Source organism: Chiloscyllium plagiosum, unplaced genomic scaffold (assembly GCF_037043375.1).
Source record: "Chiloscyllium plagiosum isolate Xiang-an unplaced genomic scaffold, Cpla_swu_hap1 HiC_scaffold_10, whole genome shotgun sequence".
Classification (NCBI taxonomy): domain Eukaryota; kingdom Metazoa; phylum Chordata; class Chondrichthyes; order Orectolobiformes; family Hemiscylliidae; genus Chiloscyllium; species Chiloscyllium plagiosum.
In genome coordinates, this window is record NW_028270148.1 from 24,194,524 (window position 1) to 24,220,224 (window position 25,701).

Here is a 25,701-nt window from a genome sequence, read left to right on the forward strand (position 1 = left end):
ACGCATGTGAATAGTGATGTAAAGGACAGCACCACTCAAGGTTGACGGAAGGATTTTAATGGTAGAGGATGAGGATACCTTTTAAGAAGTAAAAATAGAACTGAGAACATAGTTGTGCCATGGGACAAAGTAGAACAATTGATGGAGCCAGCTGTTATAAAGTAATCGGTTCTGAAATAACTAGAAAGTTTGTTCGATCGCCAGGTTCTGACTGTCATGTTTGACAAATTTAATGCAGATTTTGAAGAAGTAACCAATAATAGGAATGTAGTCAATGTATGTTTCCCAATAGAAATGTACAGTGCATCACAAAAAGAATTAACAACAAGATTGAGGGGTTTGGTGTGAAACAGCCACATGGATAGAGGTTTGGCTATGGACAGAAAGTGCAAAAAAGTGTTGCGTGCATTAGTGAAAAATGTACAAAGGTCAACTGAGAGCAATTCCATTCTTAATGTAAACAGGTGGTATATAGGGCAGAGTCTTAAATTTAGAACAAAGGTGGAGATTTGGCTAACAACAAGAAGAACTATAAAAGACCTCATAAAGAGACAGATATCTTAGAAGAATGAGCAAAGTAGAAACTGGAAGTTAGCAATAGCACTACATGTTTGGAGGATAAACAAGAAAAGGGTTATACAATGATTGACAGCACAATGAATAGCAAGATCCCAGTGTTAAAATATACAATTTCCTGAAAGAACATGCAGTCAGAAAAATTATTAAATGGAGTATAAATTATATCAAAGCCATCTCCAGTGTAGAATTACCAGGAAAAAACTAACAATAGGAAACTATAGTTAAAAGGAAAAAGTAAAACACTTGAACTGTTTTCATTGAAGTAGAGAGGACCAGAGGAGATTTAGTAAAGTCTTTATAATAAAAAATATTTTACATAGAGTAGGATAAACACTACTTGCTCAAATATAAGTGAATCTATAATGGGAGCTGTTATGGCAAATTTAAGATATGAGCGAAGAGTTTTCCATAAAGGATTATTAGAGATTAGCCACAGGGACCAATTAAGGCAACACTGGATAGACATTGGAAACTGAAGCAAAGGGCAGAGTTTGGGCAGTGGAATTAGATTAATACACCTGATGAGATAGAGAAAATAAACATGTAACAACTCCCAGATTTAAAAAGACAAGACGACATAGGCTCAATGAGGAACAAGTTTAACACTGGTAGTCCATTTACATATTTTCTGACCAACCCTGTTCATAGAAGTTATGATGCACCTCTAGAGCAGGTGAGGGACTTGAACCCATGCCTTCTAGTTCAGAGGCAGGGACACTATCACGGCATGGCAAGTGACCTCTCAGCCTTCACTATTTGATCACCAGCTGCTGAGGATTGAACCCATGCCCCCAGAGCAACTGTCTCTGCCTCTGCCCAGTGACAATACCACAAGGCCACTGTTTCTCCACCCTCAAATTGTTAGAATCTTGTAGTTCAGCTTGTTTTGCAGTTCTGAACATCTTTTCAATGGGAAAATCAGGTGACCTGTTAGCTTGCTGAACAATAGAGATGTTATTACACACTCTTTAGGGCAGATAGGACTTGAACCTTTGCTCAAACGTAGGGACATTAGCAGTGCACCACAAAAGCCCCGAGTGGTAGTTCTTTTCATGCAAGGTGATGATTTAAAGCAAGAACAGATTGCAATGAGAGACTCAGACACTTGTTTAAGTGACAGCCAGATATTGAAATGGGAAGATTATATATTGACATACTTAAAAGACATCATCAAACCTGCAGGAAAACTAATACAATGTCTATCTATTTCATTAAGGAGGATCATGAAATCTTCTCTGGCTTGTCTGGAATTTACTTTCATATCATAGTATGGACAAGTTAGGCAGAAGAGCCTATTTCCATGCTGTACGACTCTAATAACTTATCAGCCTTTGCATCCTGATTTTAAACTTCAGTTATAAACATGAAAGTACAAGTAAATTAAAATTTCAACAGCATGATGAGGATAATTTATTTTTATGCAGTATGTTAGGATCATCTGGAATGGACTACCAAAAAGACTGTTGGAAACAATTTCTGTAAAAGTTTTCAAAATGGAGCTGGAGATGGGCAGAGGATTGAAACTCAAGGGAAGCTGTAATGTGCACAATGGATCAAATGGCCTCCTTCTGAACTGTATGAATCTATAATGGACAAAAAAAATATTTTCCTTCCAGCAAAAAGGAAATCTTAGGTACTCCAACGTGTAGAAGGTAAACACTAGAGTACTTTCATACTTTCAGTAAGTAATTAAAGATAGCAAATAAACTGTTACCAATCTTATGGAGAAAGAGCACAGCTGAAATGGGAAAAGCAGCAGCCAACTACAGCTGTTATGAGTCAACTCCCACTGTCTCAGTACATCCATGGAGCCTATAGCTGAGACACTAATGAGTTGCCAGCACGGCTGTCTACTATTTTAACAGCCATGAACTGGTATGCTACGGAACAGTGGTAGAAATCCACAGACGTCTGACATCAGAGGCCAATAAAATTAAATGCTTCCTGTGATTATGACCCTGACTTGTATCAATAAACAACCTGTAGCACAATTTATTTTTTCAATTACCCTCAAAAAGGTGGTGAAACACAAAATACGTTTCTCCAGCAAAAAAAAGTTGCTACAAAAACTTGGTGCACAGCAGGAGAACTGTGAAGACTGAAAAAACAAACTCCACATACTATTGCTGGAACAATTTCTTCACTTTTGACATTATTTGCAAGTTCAATTAACTCCTGTTTTTGCAGCTCCTCCCCAAATTGTGGATCCCAAGCAATGGCTGTGAAATAGAAATGAATAGCTGCTGCCAGCACAATTCACAGGGTGGGCAGGAAAAGAAAGGAGGCTTCTCCAGTGTCAATGTTGATTGTTCCCACCAGACAGATCACCTAGACTATGGGCAGGTGACACTCCTAATCAGTCCTCACTACACCATTTCCATGACATCCTTCCGATGATTTTTCCAGTTCCTTTATATGTCAAATACAAATTCCACTTGTTCTTTTGTATCAAAGAAAAAATTCAAAATCTGGATTTCGACGCATTTCCACTTTTATCATGTGCATACTTCCATTCTCTGCTCTAAGAGCATAAAATGGCATTTAGTCTTGTCAATGTTACATACAGACTTTAACTTCCCTATGTTCACTCACCTCTGTAGTCTCTTCTGTTCCTCATTTGTCATGTCTCCTCAGTTGGTGTCATTAGCAAATGATACAATTATCCCAATTTGCCTATTTCTGATTCATTGACTGACACTGGGCTAAGATGCCATAGGTGCAGATCTCAGGGACATACCGGTAGCAATGTCTTGCCAATCTTAAAACATCTGAATACTCTTACTCTATGTTTCCATTTTTCAGGCATCTCCCAATTAATAGACTTCTGTTTAGATCATGGGTCTTATAGTATCCTACATGTCACTTTATCAAGGACTTTTATAATCCCTTTCCCTAGGCTCTGATAATTTCCTCAAAACAACTGATTAAGTAAGTATGCATGACTTCTTGATGAAATTGACAGGTAAGATCTCTTGGTTTTTTATGGAACTAGTTCCCCACAGATTTTCCTTATTTTGACCTCAAGCCATTTTCCAACTTACAATGTGAGGCTGAATGATTCACAGTCATCTGAAGCATGAACTTTTCTGGAACTGTAGATCAACCAAACCAGTGGATCAAATTGGCTCAAATAAAACTGACAGGTCAAACATGGGATTCACGTGAGAACATTCAGCTAATTCAAAGCTAAAAAAAAATAGGGCAAGGATTCTGAACACAAGTAGCATGAATTATTCATCACAGAATAAACCTATACAGTGATGCATGATAAGGTTCAGTAAATTAAAAATAGTATCTTGATTATTTGATTTCCTTAAGAAGGAGATAGATATAGTTCCTAGGGTCAAAGTGACCCAAGATTATGGAACAAAAGTGGGAACAGGGAACTGACTTGGATGATCATATTGAACGGCGCAGCAGGTTCGAAGGGATGAATGGCCCATTTAGAGTCATAGAGTGATAGAGAATTGTACAGCTTGGAAAGAGATCCTTCGGTCCATCTTGTCCATGACCGACCAGATATCCTAAATTAATTTAACCTCATTTGCCAGCATTTGGCCTATATCCCTCGAAACCCTTCCAGTTCATTTACCCATCCAGCCTTTTAAATGCTCCACCACTTCCTCTGGCAACTCATTCCAATCACACTGCATGAAAACGTTGCCCCTTAGATCCCTTTTATACCCTTCCCTCTCACTTTAAACTTATGCCTTCTAGTTTTGGACTTCCTGACTCTGGGAAAATACCTTGATTATTCACCCTATCAGTGCCCCTCACAATTTTATAAGGTCACCCCTCAGTCTATGATGCTTCAGGGAAAATAGCCCCAGTCTATTCAGCCTCTCCCTATAGTTCAAACCCTCCAAACACAGCAGCATCCTTGTAAACCTTTTCTGAACCCTTTCAAATTTAACAACATCTTCCCTGTAGCAGCAAGACTAGAATTGAACACATTATTCCAAAAGTTCTGTTCCTATTTTCTATGGTCTTTGATAAATTGTAACTGGACTAGTAATCCCGGGACACTGGCTAAGCCTCTGGGGATAAAAAAAAACTAAATGCTGGAAACTTTTACTTGGAACTGTTCTGAAGAAGTCATAAGGAAATCAAAACCTTAACCCTTTCTCCCAAGACACTGTGCCAGAGTCTCTCTGGCACATTGTTTTTTATTTCAGATCTCCAGCATCTGCTGTACTTTACTTTTATTTGTGTCTCTAAATCTCTGGGGACATGGATTCAAATCCCACGATAGCATCTAATGGAAACTGAATGCAAATAATAAATCTAGAATTGAAAGCTAGTGTCGGTAATCATTACCATGACAACTATCATTGATGGCTGGAAAAATCCATCTGGTTCACTAATGTCGTCGTGGGGAAGGAAATCTGCAATGTAAAGCCTACACGTAACTCCAGATCAACAATAATGGACTCTAAAATGGCCCGAGCAAGCTACTCAGCAACAAATGATGGCTTCTGAGATCTCATTGCTGAGGTTCCCACATAAACTGCTGGATAGGTGAGTTAAAGGTAAAGTTACGATAGTGTCTGAGGACTATAGGATTGCTTTCTCATAACAGAGAAACAATTAGTGGTGGTTTAACCTGGAGGTCACTAGTCTATCTACCTTTGAGGAGAAAGTGAGGTCTGCAGATGCTGGAGATCAGAGATGGAAATGTGTTGCTGGAAAAGCGCAGCAGGTCAGGCAGCATCTAGGGAACAGGAGAATCGACGTAGGGCTAATGCCCGAAACGTCGATTCTCCTGTTCCCTAGATGCTGCCTGACCTGCTGCGCTTTTCCAGCAACACATTTCCATAGTCTGTCTACCTTGTCCTAGCAACCAGGGGAAAGTGAGCACTGCAGAATCTGGTGAGTCAGTCAAAAAGTAAGGCCCTGGAAAAGCACAACAGGTCAGGCAGCATCTGAGAAGCAGAAAAGTCAATGTTTCGGGCATAAGCCCTTCATCAGGAATGTGGAGGAGGAAAAGGGGCTGAGAGATGAATGGAAGGGGTGGGGTTGGGGCCAGGGGGAAGGTAGGTGAGATGGCGATACATGGATGTAGGTAGGAGATGACTGATGGGTGCTGAGGGTGGAGCCATTAGGTGGGAAGGAACATGGACAGGTAGGTCAGGTCAAGAGGGGGTGGTGCCAAGTTAGAGGGTTGGATCTTGGATAAGATGGGGGTGAGGACACTTAGAATAGTGAGACTATTTCAAGATGTGGTTGAACAGCTTCAGGGCAGAGGAGATGACCTGGGGGATGCAGTGAGAGAGAGAGAGGGAGAGGGGGGGGGGGGGGGGGGGTGGGAGAGAGAGAGAGAGAGAGACTGACTCGCTGAGATCTTTGTAGAGGGAGGAGGAGAACTTTTTTAATGCGGGCATCTTTGGAAGAGGCTTCGCAGTAAGGTTTCAGCAACTAGGACAAAGTGAGGGCTGCAGATGCTGGAGAGTCAGAGTCAAAAGGTGTGGTGCTAGAAAAGCACAGCAGGTCAGGCAGGATCCAAGCAGTAGGAGAGTCGATGTTTCGGGTATAAGTCCTTCATCAGGAACGTGGACAGGAAAGGGGGCCGAGAGATAAATATCTTGTCCGAGTAGTCACACAATTACAGCTCTGGTGGCACAAATACACATCCTCTCGATGCAAGGCTTTTGACTCAGCATTTTTTTTTATTAAGCTAAGTAAGGGAAGGCACCTGGCCTCAGACAACATGAGCTGACAAAATAAATAACCCAATTTGCTAATAAATCCCCACAATAACACGTTGTGACAGTGTGAGGATTACTTCAAGTAACAGTTTTGCAGGTGTTTCCAGGTTCACTTAACAATGCTGAATATCTACCATTTACCTATTTAGCACGTCTCCGTTTGGATTAGAAGATCCCATGCTATATAGCCAAGTCCCAAAGGACACAACTAATTGCTTCGTTTTGTGGGTTGGTGGGATGGGGGGATGGGAGAATGGAAAAGTAAAACTGTTTTTATATTATGATGCAAGTCACTTTTACCATTCCCATCATGGGCTCTACATTCCAACATAGCAATAGATGGTTTAGAACAAAAAAGGAAGGAATAGTAATTTCCTGTATGAGATGAAATTCTGATTATTCAAGAATGAAACAGCTGAAGAGGTGGAAACACTGCTACCCTGCTTTCCAGAGTGAACGGTCATTCCCTTCCAGTTTATTTATTCATTTTGCTAAAATAAAAAAGCAATCATGTAAGATACTGAAATTATGAATTTTAGTTTACAGAAAAGCAGTGGGCTGAAAGGAAGACCATCACCAATTTATGAAATTACATAAAGATCTGAAGAACTATGTTCATTAAGACTACATCAATCAAGGAAATTCTTGAGCAAGTAAGCAGCCAAGTGCATAGCCTTCTTCACAAACAGCAACAGGTTAAATGATGAGTGGAATTAATAAAAGGACAAAATGTTAATACTGGCAAGACCTCCACCCCTGTTCTCTGCACAATGCCATGGCATTAGGCTACTTCCAAAGAACTTTGGAGCAATAATCCAAAGTAATAAACTGATAATTTAAATAAATGAGTATTAAAGGAATAACCTCACTCTAATCTCCATCCCTGACCCCAACCATGCAACCCCCCCCAACCTAACAGACTCCGTTCCATCACCATTCCCAACACTCAGGCCTTAGGCACACAGCTACTCACTCTCACAATTTGCCTGATTGGAGCAGTATCATCTTGAAGAATCTTCAAATTGTACTTCCTGTACTTGGAACCTGGTCATATCCGAATTAAATAATGTTGCACGTTGAAAATTAATGGTTAGAGTTAGTGAGGGGAAAGTCAGTGCCAATGGCAGTACAATTCATAGCTGTATTTATGCTCTAGACTTGAGGGAGGACTAGGTTATAAACCTTCTAGGATCTTGCATTAGAATATTTCTCAGGCAAAATATAAGTTTATTGTCCCTCAAAAATCTTACCAAAGTCCTCATGAGTTGCCTGTCTATACCAAGACTCCACCGCTCACAAAAAGACTCTATATCTCATAACTCCTGAAGGGTTTTAACTGATGCATTATGTCCTCTCTGTACAGAAATTTAGTTAAATTTAATAAGCACCGATTTATAAATATATATTGAAACTACAAACAAAATGAATTATATTTGACTTGATTTATTTATTGTCACAAGTACATGTTACAAATAGTGAAAAGGGTGCATATGCAGAAACACAAAATAAATAATCCATTAATCAAGAAGCTAAATGATTCCCTGGTATGTCAAAGATTGTCTTTTTTGCCATGGTATTCTTTAAATAAAATCATATCTTTACAAAACATTGTCCTAAATCTATAGCTGGTACAAGCTGTGATCACCAGGTTTCCATTATGTATTTCCTGACAGTAAAACAAACATACCAGTTTTCATCCATACACACTCAGTGAAATTGTACAGGAAGAGTGAGCAGACAAGAAATGAGTTTGAACGGGACATTATATCCTGTATGGCAGTGGGACCGTCTCATAATAGTTCACCAGCAATATTAGGAGTTATGAGATACAGATACACTAAACAATTTTCATCATAATCTCTCCTAAAATCATTCTGCCATAGTAATGTTTGATTCTATATAAACAGCCCTTGTCAGAAACTTATGAGATTTCAGTGTAAAATGAGTCTGTGCCTCTTCAGCTTCTAAATTTTCCCAAATTAGGTTCGACTGTTCTCCTTTCAGCATATTCCACAGCAAAATGTACATGTAGACTACCATGAGTAAAATTTACTGCAACTTATTTTAATGATGAGGCAATCCAAGAAATTTATTTTTCAGCATTAGGGTCTATATGAAATAACTGTGAACTTGAAGATGATCATAATGTACAAATATTCATACTATTCGCTGACTATAAATATTCCTCGACCACAGACACATCATACAAGGTATTGATTTTTTTTCAAAAAGGTTAAGGACTGCAGTACCTCAATAATTTTAGGGCATGAACTCTCCCACATCCTAGCCCCTACACCACACACCAGGCCTTGATTTCACACTGTCTGCCATTACACAACATCTATTGTTAGCCACTACCAGTCTCCATTAACAGCTATTCACCCTTCTAGTCAGATTTTTACCTACACCCTTGTCCAACTGCTCATCTCTCTCCTTAGACTGTATTCCCACCTATCGGTTACTCATTTTCCTCTCCCCCCACCCTACCTTTTGCATATACACCAACATTTTCTTAGCTACCATCAGTTCTGAGGAAGAGTCACCGGACTCGAAAGTTTAACTCTGATTTCTCTGCACAGATGCTGCCAGAACTGCCGAGCTTTTCCAGCAACTTCTGTTTTTGTTTCTGATTTACAGCATCTGCAGTTCTTTTGGTTTTTACATAAAATATCAAGTCAAGTTTCAGTCTGCGATGCAACCTGTCCATAATAAAGTCAGCTGGGATCATAATACTATGCAATCACCAATGTTGCTCTCAGAGGATAGTAAACGACCGCAAATTGCCCACCATTTACCTTCCATTTCCCCAACCCGTGGGCAAAGTGTTTCCACTCACTGTAGCATCACAGTGGATATATTTGTACTCCCGCACTCAAGGGGAAAGGGGAAAACTTCAGTCCCATTATCACAACCTTCTCTCATGTTGATCGCCCCAGATACTGTTTCCTTGTTTAGATCCATAGGTAAATATCCAAACTATGCAATGGTGCTTTGTTATAATATTTTGTGCAATGTAGCTTAATTTAGACTATACGTAAGTTTTTTAAACATTCACCACAATGTTACATTATATAGAATCTATAGCATAGAAACAGGCCCTTCAGTTCAACAGTGGAGGAATTCAGATGCATAGGGAGATGAGGGAGAACTGGACACAGTCAGAGGACATGTGAAAGCTGGCACTGTGCTTTTGGATGTTGTTGATGACGGAAAGAAAACAACTGAGAAGTGAGAAAGAACTTAAGGATAATTCCTTGAGGGATACGAGAGGTAATGGGAGTGAGACAAGAAGTCATCATTCTTTGGCTACATTTAGATTGATGAGAATGGAATCTGCTGAGGTTGGTTCCACCCAGCTGGATGACAATGAGATGCAAGAAGTTGGTGTGGTCAAATGGGTCAAAATTAGCAGACAAATTGATAAGGATAAAGAGGGTATGCTTAGAGATAATAGACCGACACAGAGTAAAGTCGATCTAAATTTCCTCATAATGCCAATTATTTGGTAAAATAGTAATAAATTAATAATTTGGTGCAGAATCTAATCTAATTAGAACTAGATTTAGACTACCCAGGCACTAATAGCTATCAGTGAGTGAATTGATGCTCACTCCATCAACTTGCTGTTCCACAACAATAGTGAGATAAGCAAATGATTGTTGGTGGTACTTGAACACCTGCCAAGACACTAGAAAAACTCTTACATTCTGAATACTGCCACAAGAATTTGGTCATTGACAATAATCAGCGCAAAAGTAGACAGGATTTTGGTTTACAGCTTTTTAGATTAGATTAGATTCCCTATTGTGTGGAAGAAGGCCCTTCAGCCCACTAAGTCCACACCGACCCACCAAAAAGTAACCCACCCAGACCCATTTCCCTCTGACTGATGCACCTATACTATGGGCAATTTAGCATGGCCAATTCACCTGACCCGCACATCTTTGGACTGTGGGAGGAAACCGGAGCATCCGGAGGAAACCCATGCAGACACAGGGAGGATGTGCAAACTCTGCACAGACAGTCACCTGAGGCTGGAATCGAACCTGGTCCTTGGTGAGGTGAGGCAGCAGTGCTAACCACTGAGCCACCGTGATGGCCTTCTTATTTATTAAGAGCCAACATGCATCAATCTTTCAGGACTGTACTGGACTGTATACCTCGATTGAAAACTCAGTTTTTGGTATGAAGCTCAAATCCGTTAATTTTCACAGAGGGGTTTACTGTGCTAGAAATTGAGTACCAACAGCATTACTGAAGTTCTGTGCCCTGGTCTTGTAAATTATATTTTAACCAACACCACTGATAATCTGGTACCAGGTTATTATCTCGTAATTTATCTTACTGCTATAAATAAATTGGCTGCAATATTTACCTCAGAGACTACAACAGTTCAAGAGCAAAAACAGAAATTGCTGGAAAAGCTCAGAAGGTCTAGCAGCATTTGTGGAGAGAAATCAGAGTTAACGTTTCGGGTCCAGTAACTCTTCCTCAGAAATATTAGCTCTGATTTCTCTCTACAGATGCTGCTAGACCTACAGAGCTTTTTCAGCAATTTCTGCTTTTATTTCTGATTCTCGTTATCTGTAGTTCTTTTGGTTTTTATTTGGTTCAAGAGCTCTTCACTGCAGCTATTCCGTAAGTGTTATATAAATGAAAGTGCATTCTATATTGGCATGTTACTTGCTGCAATAAAAGCTTCATTAGACAATAAGATCTGTGCCTCACTGATGTGTGCACCTACTTAATTTTGATTTCTAGATTTTGATGGTGAGCAAAATAAATACTTCCAGTTCCTAGTTTCTCTCAGAGGAATCTTAACCCACCAAATCACTTGCCAAATAAAATTCAAGAATTAGTGCTTCCCCGTTAACATTCTGAGCTTCCATAGCACCAGTGGGATCAGTAGGTTTCCTACATGACTCAGAGTGGGTGGGGTGAATAAGAGAGCTCATGCAAACAATCAGGATGTTTCTACTTATCAGAACAGATTATCCGCAGAATCTATAGCTGTAGGTCACTGCTCAGGATGTTGTTTCATACAAACTGGACATTTTAATGTGCCAATTTCCTTTTCACACCAGATAGATAGGGATGTGCTGACACATATCCTGCCTAATTCTAATGTTGTATGCAAAGTTTACTAAATATTTTTGTAACCACAGTAGCAGCAACGTCCTACCTGTGCCTGCATCATTGCACGTTCAATCCGACGAGGACTACCTTTCTCCAGTTTTGTTCTCAGCATTAGGGTGGTCACTTGAATGGCCCAGAACTTTGGCTGAGACAGTATATACTGAAACATAAAACAAAACCACATTGAGTGTTAAAATTTTTTTTAAAATGGAAAGGTTAAAAATTAAAGCTGACTCTTAAAAGACTATTTTAGTATTTGGTGTGTATTTTCATTTTTGCTGGTGCATTATAAATAACCATACCCTCTGTATCAAGAAGTTGATTTTCATTCAACCCACCCTGAACATAAGTGTGCAAAAACAAAATTCATCAAACAGACAACAAAGTAAACCACATTAATGTCAGCTTTGAAACATTAAGATCCCAATTCTTGACTTTGGTGAAATGGGCATGATCTCATCAGATCTTTGTATATCTAATAAAGGTAACCTGCTTGAGAAATTAATAATGATGCTGCTGGTTCTCTTAGTTACAGATGTAACAATATTAAAACACAGTGGCAATTCTATTTTATAAGTAGTCATAAAAGATCAAAATTTGGTTCTCTTCATATTTGAGCAAAATTAGAGTTGCTCATAGTATATCATCGATGGTTTTGGCAGTTTGTAATAACCAATTTTAGTGAAATGACCAGAATGACAAATGTTCATTCGAAGCTTTAAAATATCAAACAAATCCAGCAAAGCAACACAATGCAGTGTAAACAGACCATCCCACTCAAAGAGATGCCTTTGGCCTCTTCACTGGGGCTTTAGTAGTTCAGACTGATATTTCAGGTCATCAGCCATGCTTCTGAAAGGATTCCTCTATTCTTAAGTGGGGATTGAACAGCAACTTTAGCAGAGGCAAGATGCATTTTTACAGTTCAACAATCTTTCACTTGAACCCTATCTCACTGGGATACATCGGCACATAATTCACTAGGATTGGAGAGACTGGGTAAGGGAAGAAAAAGTTAAAAAGGGAAAATAAGCTTTATTTAAAAAAACAACTTGAGATAAGAAACACGTATGACTTCCAATAATGCTGACAAACTAATACTGACTTCAGGTTACTATGCCAACAAACTCTCGAAATAACCGGCAGACACCTAGACCCAAGGGAAATACAATGCTGTCAATGCTTTAAAAGGACCACCCAGATGCCCAATGTTTATACTAAAGTGTTCCCAAATATGATTTACTTGCAATTTGTCTCACTTCGCTAGTCAATTGGGAATTACAATCTAAGACAGCCAAGCATTTGAACTTTACAACATTATAGAATGGGTAGATCTTTTGGAATGAGCTGAATTCACACTTAAAGGGCGAAAATGAAAGGCCTGAGGAAACAGGGTAGTGTTAACAGTGCATGAGAAAAAGAGATAGCTTCCTATACATCCTGTTATTTCAAGCACAAAGGGACTCCCATCTTCTGCAAAGCTAATTTTGTTCACAAGGAAGTCAGCACTATTCATCATGTACACCCAACATCCTTTAATACACTGAAAGAAAATTCCCACATTAAAGTGCTCTTACATATTTGAGATAATGGTTAGTGTGGACATAAAATAATCCTTTAAGAAAGGATCCAAAAAACATTTTAAGTCCAATAAGAACCACAGTGCTTATTGGATGTGAATCATACCCATAGGATTTGCTTTCTGCCAGTTATGGTTCTGCTTGTGCAATTTACATGGGTACTTACTTGTTTACATCACAGTGCATGTTTCACTTAGTGCTGTGTACAGCTGCATAGTTAAAGCAGCAAAGGCACTATTACAATGTACAACTTTATTATTAAGTTACTGAATGCTGTCCAATGGTGCAAATTCTCCCAACTGTAGTGTGAATAGCTTACAATGAAAGAGGAAAAGAACCGTGGTAGGGAGGTCAGAGAAAGCAGCTCAATATGTATAGGGTCTGTTGGAAGCATATTTAAATCGAGTGGATCTGACAGCGGGATATAAAAAAGAGGAAACCAAGATTTCACTCTGTTCAGGAGAAGCAGCTCAATAACTTAACTGTAACAGTACTTTCAACTTTCCATTGTAGGTATCTTAATAGTTTTCATGAGATTGCCAAATTACTGCCAAACAATGCTAAACTACAGTCAAATCCATATGTGGGTTTACCACCATGAGAAGAACTGAGTTTATAATCATTTCAGATGGGCCTTTACAACCAACACGTAGGAGATTTCTGTCCTTTTAACTCTTCAAACTTTACAAAGAACAATACAGCACAGGAATAAGCCCTTCAACCCCCCCACCCCCCCCAACCTCCCAGCCTTCACTGACACATTTTGCCCTTCCAAACTCAAACTGTCTTCGCTTGCAGGAAGAATATCCCTCTATTCTGTTCCTATTCATGTATCCAAAGCTGAGAATATACTGTGCTGATCCACAGCATGGCCTAGTTTTGATCACAACTCTGCAGTTTGCTTGATTCAATCCAGTTCTGAGGTATCTCAGAGGTCCTGGAACCTCTCTCCTGTTTGCAAAGTTGCATGTGGGTCCAATGAGAACCTTGTCTATAAAATATAACACATTTGGAGCTGTAGCATCCATTGATTTACCAGGAAGCACAATACAGTTTAACTGGTCCTTTCCTGGGTTGTGTCCTCATGAGCTAGTTTTTAACATATTTACTTGCTGGTTATGAACATTTATATTATAAATTATTCAAAGATCAGCAACCAGTATCTTCAGGGCATTCCTGATAGCTCTGCCATTTCTCAATAATAAAGGTGAAATATTCAATAATTACCTGTTTAACATCACATTGTCTTTAGACAAACCACTGTTATTCGCATCTATCACTTGGCCTTATTTCTTGTACAGTCCATTATCATTAATGTATTCCTGGGCTTCTATTCTACTCATGAATTTCAGAGGGTCCTTGACTGTAAGACTACATTGAAACGCTAGCACAACTTGCACTGCCAAAATTATGGAGGAATCAAAGCTACAGTCCATTCTCAACGTGATGGGTGCGTGCACCAATAAGGTTAAGGCCATGTGAACTCTAGAATGAAAAATGGCAGCATAAAGCTGAAATAACTGCTTGTATCTTAGTTTCTCTTGCAGTCAGAGACCTACACAAATGCTATTAATAACTATAACTCTCAACAGGTCCAAATAACTGAGCCACTGTAAAAACGCAGAAGGCTCATATGGAAGAATAAAAAACTTGATCTTCTGTTCACCTGAATTAGTGAGCACAGTTCTGCAGAAACCAAACATTAATTAACCAAAATTAACTGCAGTCAGATGCAGCCAACTTTACTTACTGTTTTTATATGAAACCCATAGCATTGGGAGCGGCTTGCGTTTTGCTCAAATTGAAATGCCCGGAAGGGGAAAAGCATAGGGGAGTGTGCATGAGCTCAGTGTGCACTTTGAGTTTATACTAAAGAATAGCTTGGCTTTAAGCACCATATTTTACTGAGTGGGAGCCCGCCCATCAGCTCCTATAGACAACAAAAACATGACCTCCAGCCAAAGTTAATTCAGTGACTCTAACTTTCTCAATTTTGCATGCGTGAGCTTATCTGCATAGTTCAGTTAGTCTACTCATAGCAGCCTATTGCATAAAATTACTTCACTGTGCATTTATTATGTCTCAGCCCATAGACTGCTATCGAATTTTCCAATTGTTCATAAATCCCTCTCATTACTGGATGCTCCTATCCTTCTGATGATGTTTACTTTACAATGCCAAGTTTTGCACAATATAAGTACCCTGGTGGCACATTAGCATAACATATTATTTTCCTAGTTGTGAATAAATCTCTGTCTTTATTGAATAGCACTATTCTATTGGCGACACTTTGTTCACAATGCTAAGTTATACAAAATGAAACTGATTGCAATCTACTTTCATTCCAGGTACCTACTCTTAAATCCAGTGAAGACTCATGGGATAAAATTCTTCTCCCTTTGTACATTCAGAGAGTCTGAACAATTCAACGTAGCTGCTTGCGAGCACAATCCCTCAGCACAAAGCCATAACCTTGTTTAGGAGCGCCTCAAACGTCAGCAAGAAACAACAGATATTATTGCAGTTAGCTGCTATTTTTTACTTAGTTATTTTTGCTGGCCATGTCTGAGCTGCAACAAACTCATCCTATATTTGTTCTGAGATTATTTCATGTTGACATTGAGGTGGTTTTGCAACCCACTCAAGAATAGCATTGCGAGAAGACGACAGAATGCATCGTACACTCAATGAAATGACTTCTAATTTCATTCCAGGATGGTGATGTCAGACTTGCTTAAATGGTTTGCCAAACTACTTCAGAGAGCTTTAAGAGTCAATCTGCTGAGCACAATCCAAGCAGCTTTCATGGCTTTTTTTTTTGAAGTCACAGCTTGCTATGATATGATATGAACTCATTACATTGAGATTACTCATATGGTATCATAACCACAAAATATTCTTACACGAACTGCACAGTTGCTTCTTGAACCATAGTTCATTGGGTTGTGCAGTCTGGGGAGAGGAAGACCCATGTGAGTTCACTAACATACTGAATTGAAATGCATGCCTGTACAACATATGCATATGTAAGCAAAGGTTGTCCATCCTCATAAATGACAAACTCAGAACCTCTGGCCACACAAACATTCTGAGGAGTCCATGTGATGTGAAGCAATGTTTTAGCTGGAATATAGTATTTTGATCAATAAATAATAGTATCTGAAAAGGCTGCTGCCAAACCATGCATCCAGACCATATGCGTTATAGCTGCAGCACTTCCTCACATATGTTCATTCACTATTTTCAAGCTATTCAAGTCAGTCATTAGTAAAAGGGTGATCGGCTTTTCCAACTACACATCCTTTTGCCAGTTGTTTCAATATTTAATCTTTCTGAAATCAGTACAACCTGAATATGTTAATATGTTTACATGTGTGACAATACCATCATGTGGTAGTGTCCATATACCAAACTTACAAGATAATGCATGACTTAAAAAGGGTGGACACTGGGAAGTTGTTTCCGTTAGGGTGGGGAGACTAGGACCCATGGGCACAGCCTTAAAATTAGAGGGGGTCAATTTAGAATGGAAATGAGGAGACATTTCTTCAGTTAGAGAGTGGTGGGCCTGTGGAATTCATTGCCACGGAGCACAGCAGATGCCGGGACATTGGATGTCTTCAAGGCAGAGATTGATAAATTCTTGATCTCGCAAGGAATTAAGGGCTACGGGAAGAGTGCGGGTAAGTGGAATTGAAACGCCCATCAGCCGTGATTAAATGGCGGAGTGGACTCAATGGGCCGAATGGCCTTGGTTTCACTCCTATGTCTTATGTTCTTTTTCTTGCACTGCGATTAAATGCTGATAACAGAAGGTCTTTTTCTCTGGCAGGGCTGGTGCACAATGGCAGCAGCAACAATCTTCACCCAACAGACCACTCTTCAGCTACAAGTAATGGGCACTGGCTGTTGTTTCAACAACAAAGACAAGGGGGTCATCAAGCCAAACAAAATCCTATCCTACCCTTCCACAGATACGTTCACGACTCTTTCCAGCAGGGAACCTTGAAAACAATGAACTATGGTTGATTTTACAGTGATTGAATCAAACAAACACCCCATCATCCTTCTCACCATATCAGCAACGTATGACATTGTTAACTGCACTGATTTCTCCCAATGCCAGTAATCCAACTCTTTCGGAATGTCCTTACTTCTACTTTTTCCTATCAACCAATACCCAGAGAATCTTCTGGAATAGTTTCTCCTCTCAACTAAGAAGTTATTAGGATCTTGCCTCTGCCTCTCCTATTTCTCATCTACACGCTGCCTTCAGCAACATCATTCAAATACACGCTATCAGATTCCACCCATGCTTTGATGGCATCCAGTTCGACCTCAACACCATCCCCTGGTGGCACAGAGGAAAAGTAATGGGCTTGTGAAGTGACAGAGTTTGGGTTCAAATCCCACCATGGATGCACAATGTTGCTTATAAGGGAGTCAGTTTAGCTCAGTTGGCTGGATGGTTGGTTTGCAAAACAGTATGATGCCAGTAGTGTGGGTTCAATCCCCACACTGGCTGAGGTTACCGTGAAGAACTCTGCTTTTCAATCTCTCCTCTCACATAAGATATGGTGGCCCTCACTATGTAAATCACGACCAGTTATCTTTCTCTAATGAGAGAGCAGCCCTGTGGTCTGGTAAGACTATGGCAACTTGACTTGGCCAGTGGGAAAGGATATGGAAGTAGTCTCCTCACCCCAGCATAAGTTTAAGGGGCAGCACGGTGGCTCAGTTAGCACTGCTGCCTCACAGCACCAGGGTCCCAGGTTCGATTCCAGCCTTGGGCAACTGTCTGTGATGAGTTGGCACATTCTCCCCGTGTCTGCATGGGTTTCCTCCCACAGTCCAAAGATGTGCAAGTCAGGTGAATTGGTCATGCCAAATTGCCCATACTGCTAGGTGCATTAGTCAGAGGGAAATGGGTCTGGATGGATTACTCTTCGGAGGGTTGGTGTGGACTGGTTGGGCCAAAGGGCCTGTTTCCACACTGTAGGGAATCTATTCTAATCTAAAATAATTTCAGCTCAATGCCTATTGCAATGATTTGGATGGAGACATTGAAGAAGTGGTGTCAGAATTCATTAACAAAACAAGAGATATAGGCAATACTTGAGGTAGTCGGAGAAAACCACAAAAGAGTATAGAGAAGGTGGGGGAATAGTAGTGAAGTTTAATGCCAGAAAATCTGCGGTATAATACATTTTAGTCGAAGGGTTATGGGAAAAGTCAGGAAAGTAAACGTGAGGAATGTCATATCAGCCATAATCCTATTGAATAGAGACAAAAAACCTGCAAATGCTGGAATCCAAGGTAGACAAGCGGGAGGCTGGAAGAACACAGCAAGCCAGGCAGCATCAGGAAGTGGAGAAGTAGACGAAGAAGGGTTAGACCCGAAATGTCGACTTCACCATCTCCTGATAATCCTACTGAATGGCAGAGCAGGCTTGAGAGGCCAAAACAGCCTACTGCTGGTCATATTTCTTCTGGTCTTATGAATTATCAAGTCAACCACAATCCAGAAAACTTACAAAATTAAGTTGAATTAAAACAGCCTCTGAATTACAGTCTTCTGCATTGTAAGATTAATTATTCTATTTCTCAAACCAGCTAAATTTCTGATCCCTTTTAAGCAATATTTATATTATGTTGGAAATCAAATGATTAAGCCCACTTCCTAACCACCTTGCTTGTCTAACCAGCGCTGTGCATATTACTGGAATGTTCAATCCTGGCAATGTCATGGAGAAAGTGAGGACTGCAGATGCTGGAGATCAGAGTCAAAAGTGTGGTGCTGTAAAAGCATCATCTGAGGAGCAGGAGAGTTGACGTTTCGAGTATAAGCTCTTCATCAGGAATGTTTGATAAAGACAAAATTCCTGATGAAGAGCTTATCTCAAAACATCAACCTTCCTGCTCCTTGGATGCTGCCTGACCTGCTGTGCTTTTCCAGCGCCACACTTTTGACACTGACAATGCCATGCTTGACGTTACTGTGATCATAACTTAAATGTTGATTTCACCAATGCACAAACCAGTGCTGTGGACAAAACTCGCATCAACAGCAGGCAATCCACTAATAATTAACTGGACTGCTTCTCACAGACCATTGTAAAGCTGGTCACTAAACTGCAGCAGAACGTGGTGTGCTCCCACTGGGCTGACTGGCAGTAGAAACAATGAAAATAGCAACTTAGTGTCAATTAAAAGCATAATTACTGCATAAGGCCTGTGGTGCAAATCACAATAAGGATTTACCAAAACTCATTTCCCATAGGAGTCTCACAGTAACTGGAGGTGAGGCATTTTAATCCCTTGAATTTGGCCAGCATTCAAGCCCATATGAACCTTCAGTTAAAGTTGTAACCCATCATGGTATCTGGTCCCTAACAGTGACTTATATTATTGACTTTAATTTCTATTGTTTTTCCATGGGTCAGAAAAAAAAAAGGTCAATGACCACATGTGGGTGGTATGGCTGGATGGAGATGGAGAGACCCTAAAAACAGATTATAGTTCAGAACAGGACATCATGTACAGCACATTAGGAGTGACTGATTTCTTAAATTCTAGAGAACAAATAATAGCTTATCCATTTCCTGTCCTCAAAATCACCGTTTACGTTGAAACATTTCAAACAGATGGTGATATGGACTTCCCTACAAACACTTGACCGAATTTTCTAAATCTCACACAAAGAGAGAGGTGGTTTCAGAGAACATAAAGACAAATATTTAAAGAAAGCAAATCCTCCAACTTCCCATTAACATATTTTGACAACAAGTTGCAATAATCACATACAGAGATAAGAGATGTTTCCATAATACTAACAGTCATATTTTGATTAATAATTTGCACGCTTCTGTTCAGATCAATAACGAGACAGGAGAGACTATTCTATACTCTCTGAGGGCAAGGGGCACGAATTTACCACTGTCATAATGTGATACCTTTACAACTTGTACTATAAATCTCCAGACATCTTATACTCATAGATTAACTCAAGGGATCGTCAAGAATGCTTTTACAAATGCAGAACTCATCAGTAACAGTTCACTGAAAAATAAATCATGCCTGGACAGCTACCATGAAACCATAAATGAATTATTTTTTATACATATTTACCAGCTAGTTAACACTGATGTCAATTCTATTATAATTTAGAAGTTAAATGAAGCCAGTCAAATGCCGTTTTTTTTGCCCAAGTCCAATCAGTAGATTAACAGATCACATTTCCTCCCTTGTAGATGACTCTCAGTCAGCTGGGAGAGCAAGAGGGAGAAAGAAGAGGACATTGATTGAGAAGCAGACAGTAGAGATGCAAGCTGCATGCAATGTTAGATTTTCCACCCTGTGGCCTAAGCTTGCTTTGTTCAAACTTGAGAGATTGGGAACCAACAAAGCTCATGGGCAGTCAGGCATAAATGGCAGGCAATCCTGAGAACTGAACTCACAGCTCTCAGCTCAGAATTTGAGATTTCTCCCTTCCGAAAACTGTACAGACTAGCAGACTGGGCACAATCAATAAGAGGTAAAAACAATGACTGCAGATGCTGGAAACCAGATTCTGGATTAGTGGTGCTGGAAGAGCACAGCAGTTCAGGCAGCATCAGGAATAAATGATGAAGGACTTTTGCCCGAAACGTCGATTTCGAAGTTCCTTGGATGCTGCCTGAACTGCTGTGCTCTTCCAGCACCACTAACCCACAATCAATAAGAGACAACTCAACAGAAGAATTATGTTGTGCAAATTGGAGACATATGAAAGCTTGACATCAACACAGCATGTGCTTGCCTAATTTGTTTTAAGTCAGTATATGAGGTAAATTTTCCACTGCTCCAAAGAATAATGCAGATTTGCCCTCCTAAGAAAACAATTTTATTTTAATAAACTCTCATTTGTACAACAGCCTTGAGACACCCCAAACTACTTTAATTTCAACAAAGTTGCTTTTAAGTGTGATTACTACTGTAATGAAGGGAAATGTTGCAACCAATTTTCACACAGCAAGATCTCACAAGCAGCAACGAGATAAATAGCCACAACTCTCCCGCATTGTTGGTGCTAGTTTAGTTGCTGGATTTGTGGTGCTGGAAGAGCACAGCAGTTCAGGCAGCATCCAAGGAGCTTTGAAATCGAGGTTTTGGGCAAAAGCCCTTCATCAGGAATAAAGGCAGTGAGCCTGGAGGGTGGAGAGATAAGCTAGAGGAGGGTGGGGGTGGGGAGAAAGTAGCATAGAGTACAATGGGTAAGTGGGGGAGGGGATGAAGGTGATAGGTCAGGGAGGAGAGGGTGGAGTGGATAGGTGGAAAAGGAGATAGGCAGGTAGGACAAGTCTGGACAAGTCATGGGGACAGTGCTGAGCTGGAAGTTTAGAACTAGGGTGAGGTGGGGGAAGGGGAAACGAGGAAACTGTTGAAGTCCACATTGATGCCCTGGGGTTGAAGTGTTCCGAGGCGGAAGATGAGGCATTCTTCTTCCAGGCATCTGGTGGTGAGGGAGCGGCGTTGAAGGAGGCCCAGGACCTCCATATCCTCGGCAGAGTGGGAGAGGGTGTTGAAATGTTGGGCCACGGGGCGGTGTGGTTGATTGGTGTGGGTGTCCCGGAGATGTTCCCTAAAGCGCTCTGCTAGGAGGCACCCAGTCTCCCCAATGTAGAGGAGACCGCATCGGGAGCAACGGATACAATAAATGATATTAGTGGATGTGCAAGTAAAACTTTGATGGATGTGGAAGACTCCTTTAGGGCCTTGGATAGAGGTGAGGGAGGAGGTGTGGGCGCAGGTTTTACAGTTCCTGCGGTGGCAGGGGAAAGTGCCAGGATGGGAGGGTGGGTTGTAGGGGGGCGTGGACCTGACCAGGTAGTCACGGAGGGAACGGTCTTTGCGGAAGGCGGAAAGGGATGGGGAGGGAAATATATCCCTGGTGGTGGGGTCTGTTTGGAGGTGGCGGAAATGTCGGCGGATGATTTGGTTTATGCGAAGGTTGGTAGGGTGAAAGGTGAGCACCAGTGGCGTTCTGTCCTTGTTACGGTTGGAGTGGTGGGGTCTGAGGGCGGAGGTGCGGGATGTAGACGAGATGCGTTGGAGGGCATCTTTAACCACGTGGGAAGGGAAATTGTCCTACCTGCCTATCTCCTTTTCCACCTATCCACTCCACCCTCTCCTCCCTGACCTATCACCTTCATCCCCTCCCCCACTCACCCATTGTACTCTATGCTACTTTCTCCCCACCCCCACCCTCCTCTAGCTGATCTCTCCACACTCCAGGCTCACTGCCTTTATTCCTGATGAAAGGCTTTTGCCCGAAATGTCGATTTCAAAGCTCCTTGGATGCTGCCTAAACTGCTGTGCCCTTCCAGCACCACAAATCCAGAATCTGGTTTCCAGCATCTGCAATCATTGTTTTTACCTCGGTGCTAGTTTAGTGATGAACGTTTGCCAAGATGCTAGATATGCTCTCCTGAATTTTTTTTTCAAAGAATGGAGATAGTTCTGTCCACCAGAAAGACATCTTATCATCCAAAAGACAGCATGTCTCTTTCCGTGCTGCACTTGACTGTATAAGAACAGGGGAGTTCAGATTGTGCGTTAAATCTAATCATCTTAAGACACCCATCTGACAATCTGAAGAGTAGAAATCAGGATTTGGAAACTCCTCCCATACAGAGAGAGATAGGAATATCTAAACTCTGAGAGTTAGTCACAATCTGAAAGGGTGAAGGCGGCAGATCAGGAACAACTTTCAAAAGGGAATCAATTATATGCTTGGAAACGAAAAACAAAATGAGTTATGGGAAAAGAACAGGAGGGGTGGGATCAATTTCATACCTCTCTCAAACAGCTGCACAGAAAAGTTGGGTCAAATGGCCTCCTCTTGACATCACTGGTATAAGTGTATTTTATGGTACCAGAGGGCCAGTTGATATAAACAGAGATGAGGAGAAATTACTTCTCTCAAAACATTGTGAATCTGTGGAATTCACTACCCTGGACTGCAGAGGACATGAGAACTTTGAGTAAATTTGTGGACGAGACAGACATATCTTTAATTAATAATGGAGTCACAGAGTTATACAATACGGAAACAGACCCTTCAGTCCATTTTGTCTGCAATGACCAGATATCCTAAACTGATCTAGTCCCATTTGCCAGTATTTGGCCCATATCTCTCTAAACCCTTCCTATTCATCTACCCATCCAGATGCCTTTTAAGTGTTTTAATTTGTACCCATTTTCACCACATCCGCTGGCAGCTCATTAACTGTCTAAATCCTGCCCTGGGGTTTGCCTTACCAAAATGCAACACCTCACATATATCTAAATTAAACTCCATCTGCCACTCCTTGATCCATATAAAAGTTGCCTCTCAGTTCCCTTTTAAATTTTTCCCCTCTCATCTTAAACTTATGCCCTCTAGTTTTGGACTCCCCTAGCCCGAGAAAAAGACCTTGGCTATTCTCCCCTACCACGATTTGATAAACCTGTATAAGGTCACCCTTCAGCCTCCGACGCTCCAGGGAAAAAAGCCCCAGCCTAATCAACCTGCCCCTGTAGCTCAAACTTCCTAATCCTAGCAATATCCTTGAAAATCCTTTCTGAACCCTTTCAAGTTTAACAACATCTTTCCTGTAGCAGGGAGACCAGAACTGAATGCAGTATTCTAAACAAGACCTAACCATTGCCCAGTACAGCCATGACATCACATCCAAACTCCTGTACCCAATGCACTGACCAGTGAAGGTATGCATGTCAAACATCTTCTTTACCATCCTGTCTACCTGCAATTCCATTTTCAAACAACTACGCACTTGCACCTCAAAGTCTCTTTGTTCAGTAACACTCCCCATAGTCTTACCATTAACTGTCTAAATCCTGCCTTGGGGTTTGCCTTACCAAAATGCAACATCTCACATATATCTAAATTAAACTCTATCTGCCACTCCTTGACCCATTGGCCCATTTGATCAAGTGGATAGTAGGGTTATGGAGAGCAGGCAGGGAAGTCAAATTGGACTTAGTTGCAAATAGTCATAAACATATCAAATGGCAGAGCAGGCTCAAGGGGCTGAATTGTCTACTCTTGCTCCTAGTTCTTATGTGATTATGGTTAAAAAAAACTTTTGGAAACCTGATCAGACTCAAAGGAGAATAAATTAATGTGGTGGTCCAATGAAGGGTTACAATGCAAAGTCTTTATTGATACTGACCTGACCTATTGTGCCTTTTCCCCTTTTTTACATCAGCTTACTACAATTAAATTTCTCTCATTCTTTTCTGTGATGAAAATAACAAAAGACCACAGTTAACTTTTCTAATCAAAACCACAGAGGTTTCACTGGACAGCTTGAAAAAAGTACAGGCATATCATGTGCTTCATCGAATGTCATGTACATATTGTAATAACAGAAGCTGTTTAGATTTTCCACTTAAATTTATAACGGATGCAGAAACAGATTTTGTTTCCTTAACTGGACAGATAATCACATACATGCAGTTTCCATTGGAAAGCTGAATTTACTTTTCAGACAGCAGAGTGGGTCCGTGCTGTGTGCACGACAACCATCTAACCAGCCTGCAGATTTCAGCACCTACGTGTAGGCTGGATAGATGCCTGCTCACACACACAACAACTTCAGAACACACTAAAAGATACTTTTTCCCGGTTTTGCAGCAACACACTGAAGTGACAGCCTGGCTCAGTGCCAGCTTTCTGACTATTTCAATGCTCTCCTGGCCAATCTCCCATCTGTCAATCTCCTTAAACCAGGACTCATCCAAATCTCCGCTGCGTTCCTTCCATTTTGGCCTCTTGTTCATCTATAATTTCCCTCACACCATCAGTGGTGCTAATATCATTTGGTTGCCTCACCACTAGTATGAGAAGTACAACTGCTAAACCTCTGCTCATCTCTCTGCTCCTTAAAGTTAATAACAATACCTATTGCAAATATCTCAATGCGACTCGGTATCATATTTTGTCTGACATATTTCCAGAATGAGCCCTAACATATTTTACTACTTTGAAAGGGCTCCATAAATGCAAGTTGTTGCTACTGACTTTGGAATCAGAGGTTTATGACTGAAGACCATACTCCAAGAAACAATCTCATAATATAATTGAGCACTGTGAATACTGTGGGTCTCCATACTTTAATAACTTATTTCACTATGGACTGTTTGCAAGTTTCTGGGACTCAGGTGAAATTGAAAGAATTCATGGCCCTATCTGAAGAAAAATAGGAAGCTCTGTTGCTATCATCCCCTGAAACATCATCACAAAAGACAACAATTTCTCATTCATTTCACTTGTTTTTAGGATTTTACTACATAAAATAATTACCATGCTTCGTAGCAATCTGGATTGCTCCAAGTATTATGGTTTGTGAAACAACTTTATGGGATGTTTCAGATACATGTTATTAAGTATTATACAAAAACAATCCTTTCTGTACAACATGGCAACATAAAACAATCATAAAACTCACAAATCATTTACATGCCTGCATGCTCCATTTGGTCATTTTAGTCAATCCTGTTCTTACCTCTTCAATTTCTAGCAATTATCTTTGACAGAAACCCAGGCTGATTTCTCTCATTCAAACTGAATCATAAGAATCAACAAAGGCATGAGCAACTTCCATGGTGCTCCTAATGAATACATGGTGAGCTTCAAATTGCATTTACTGTTGCTCACT

General features: G+C 40.5%; 1 protein-coding gene across 1 annotated transcript in view; it reads right to left on the bottom strand.

The window, feature by feature from the left end:
- Positions 1–25,701, bottom strand: part of ttc27 (tetratricopeptide repeat domain 27) — a 210,387-nt gene that overhangs the window by 99,084 nt on the left and 85,602 nt on the right. Inside the window, exon 10 of the mRNA XM_043695515.2 lies at positions 11,467–11,580. Within this exon, the coding sequence (XP_043551450.1) occupies positions 11,467–11,580 (114 nt within the window). The remainder of the gene's footprint in view (positions 1–11,466; positions 11,581–25,701) is intronic.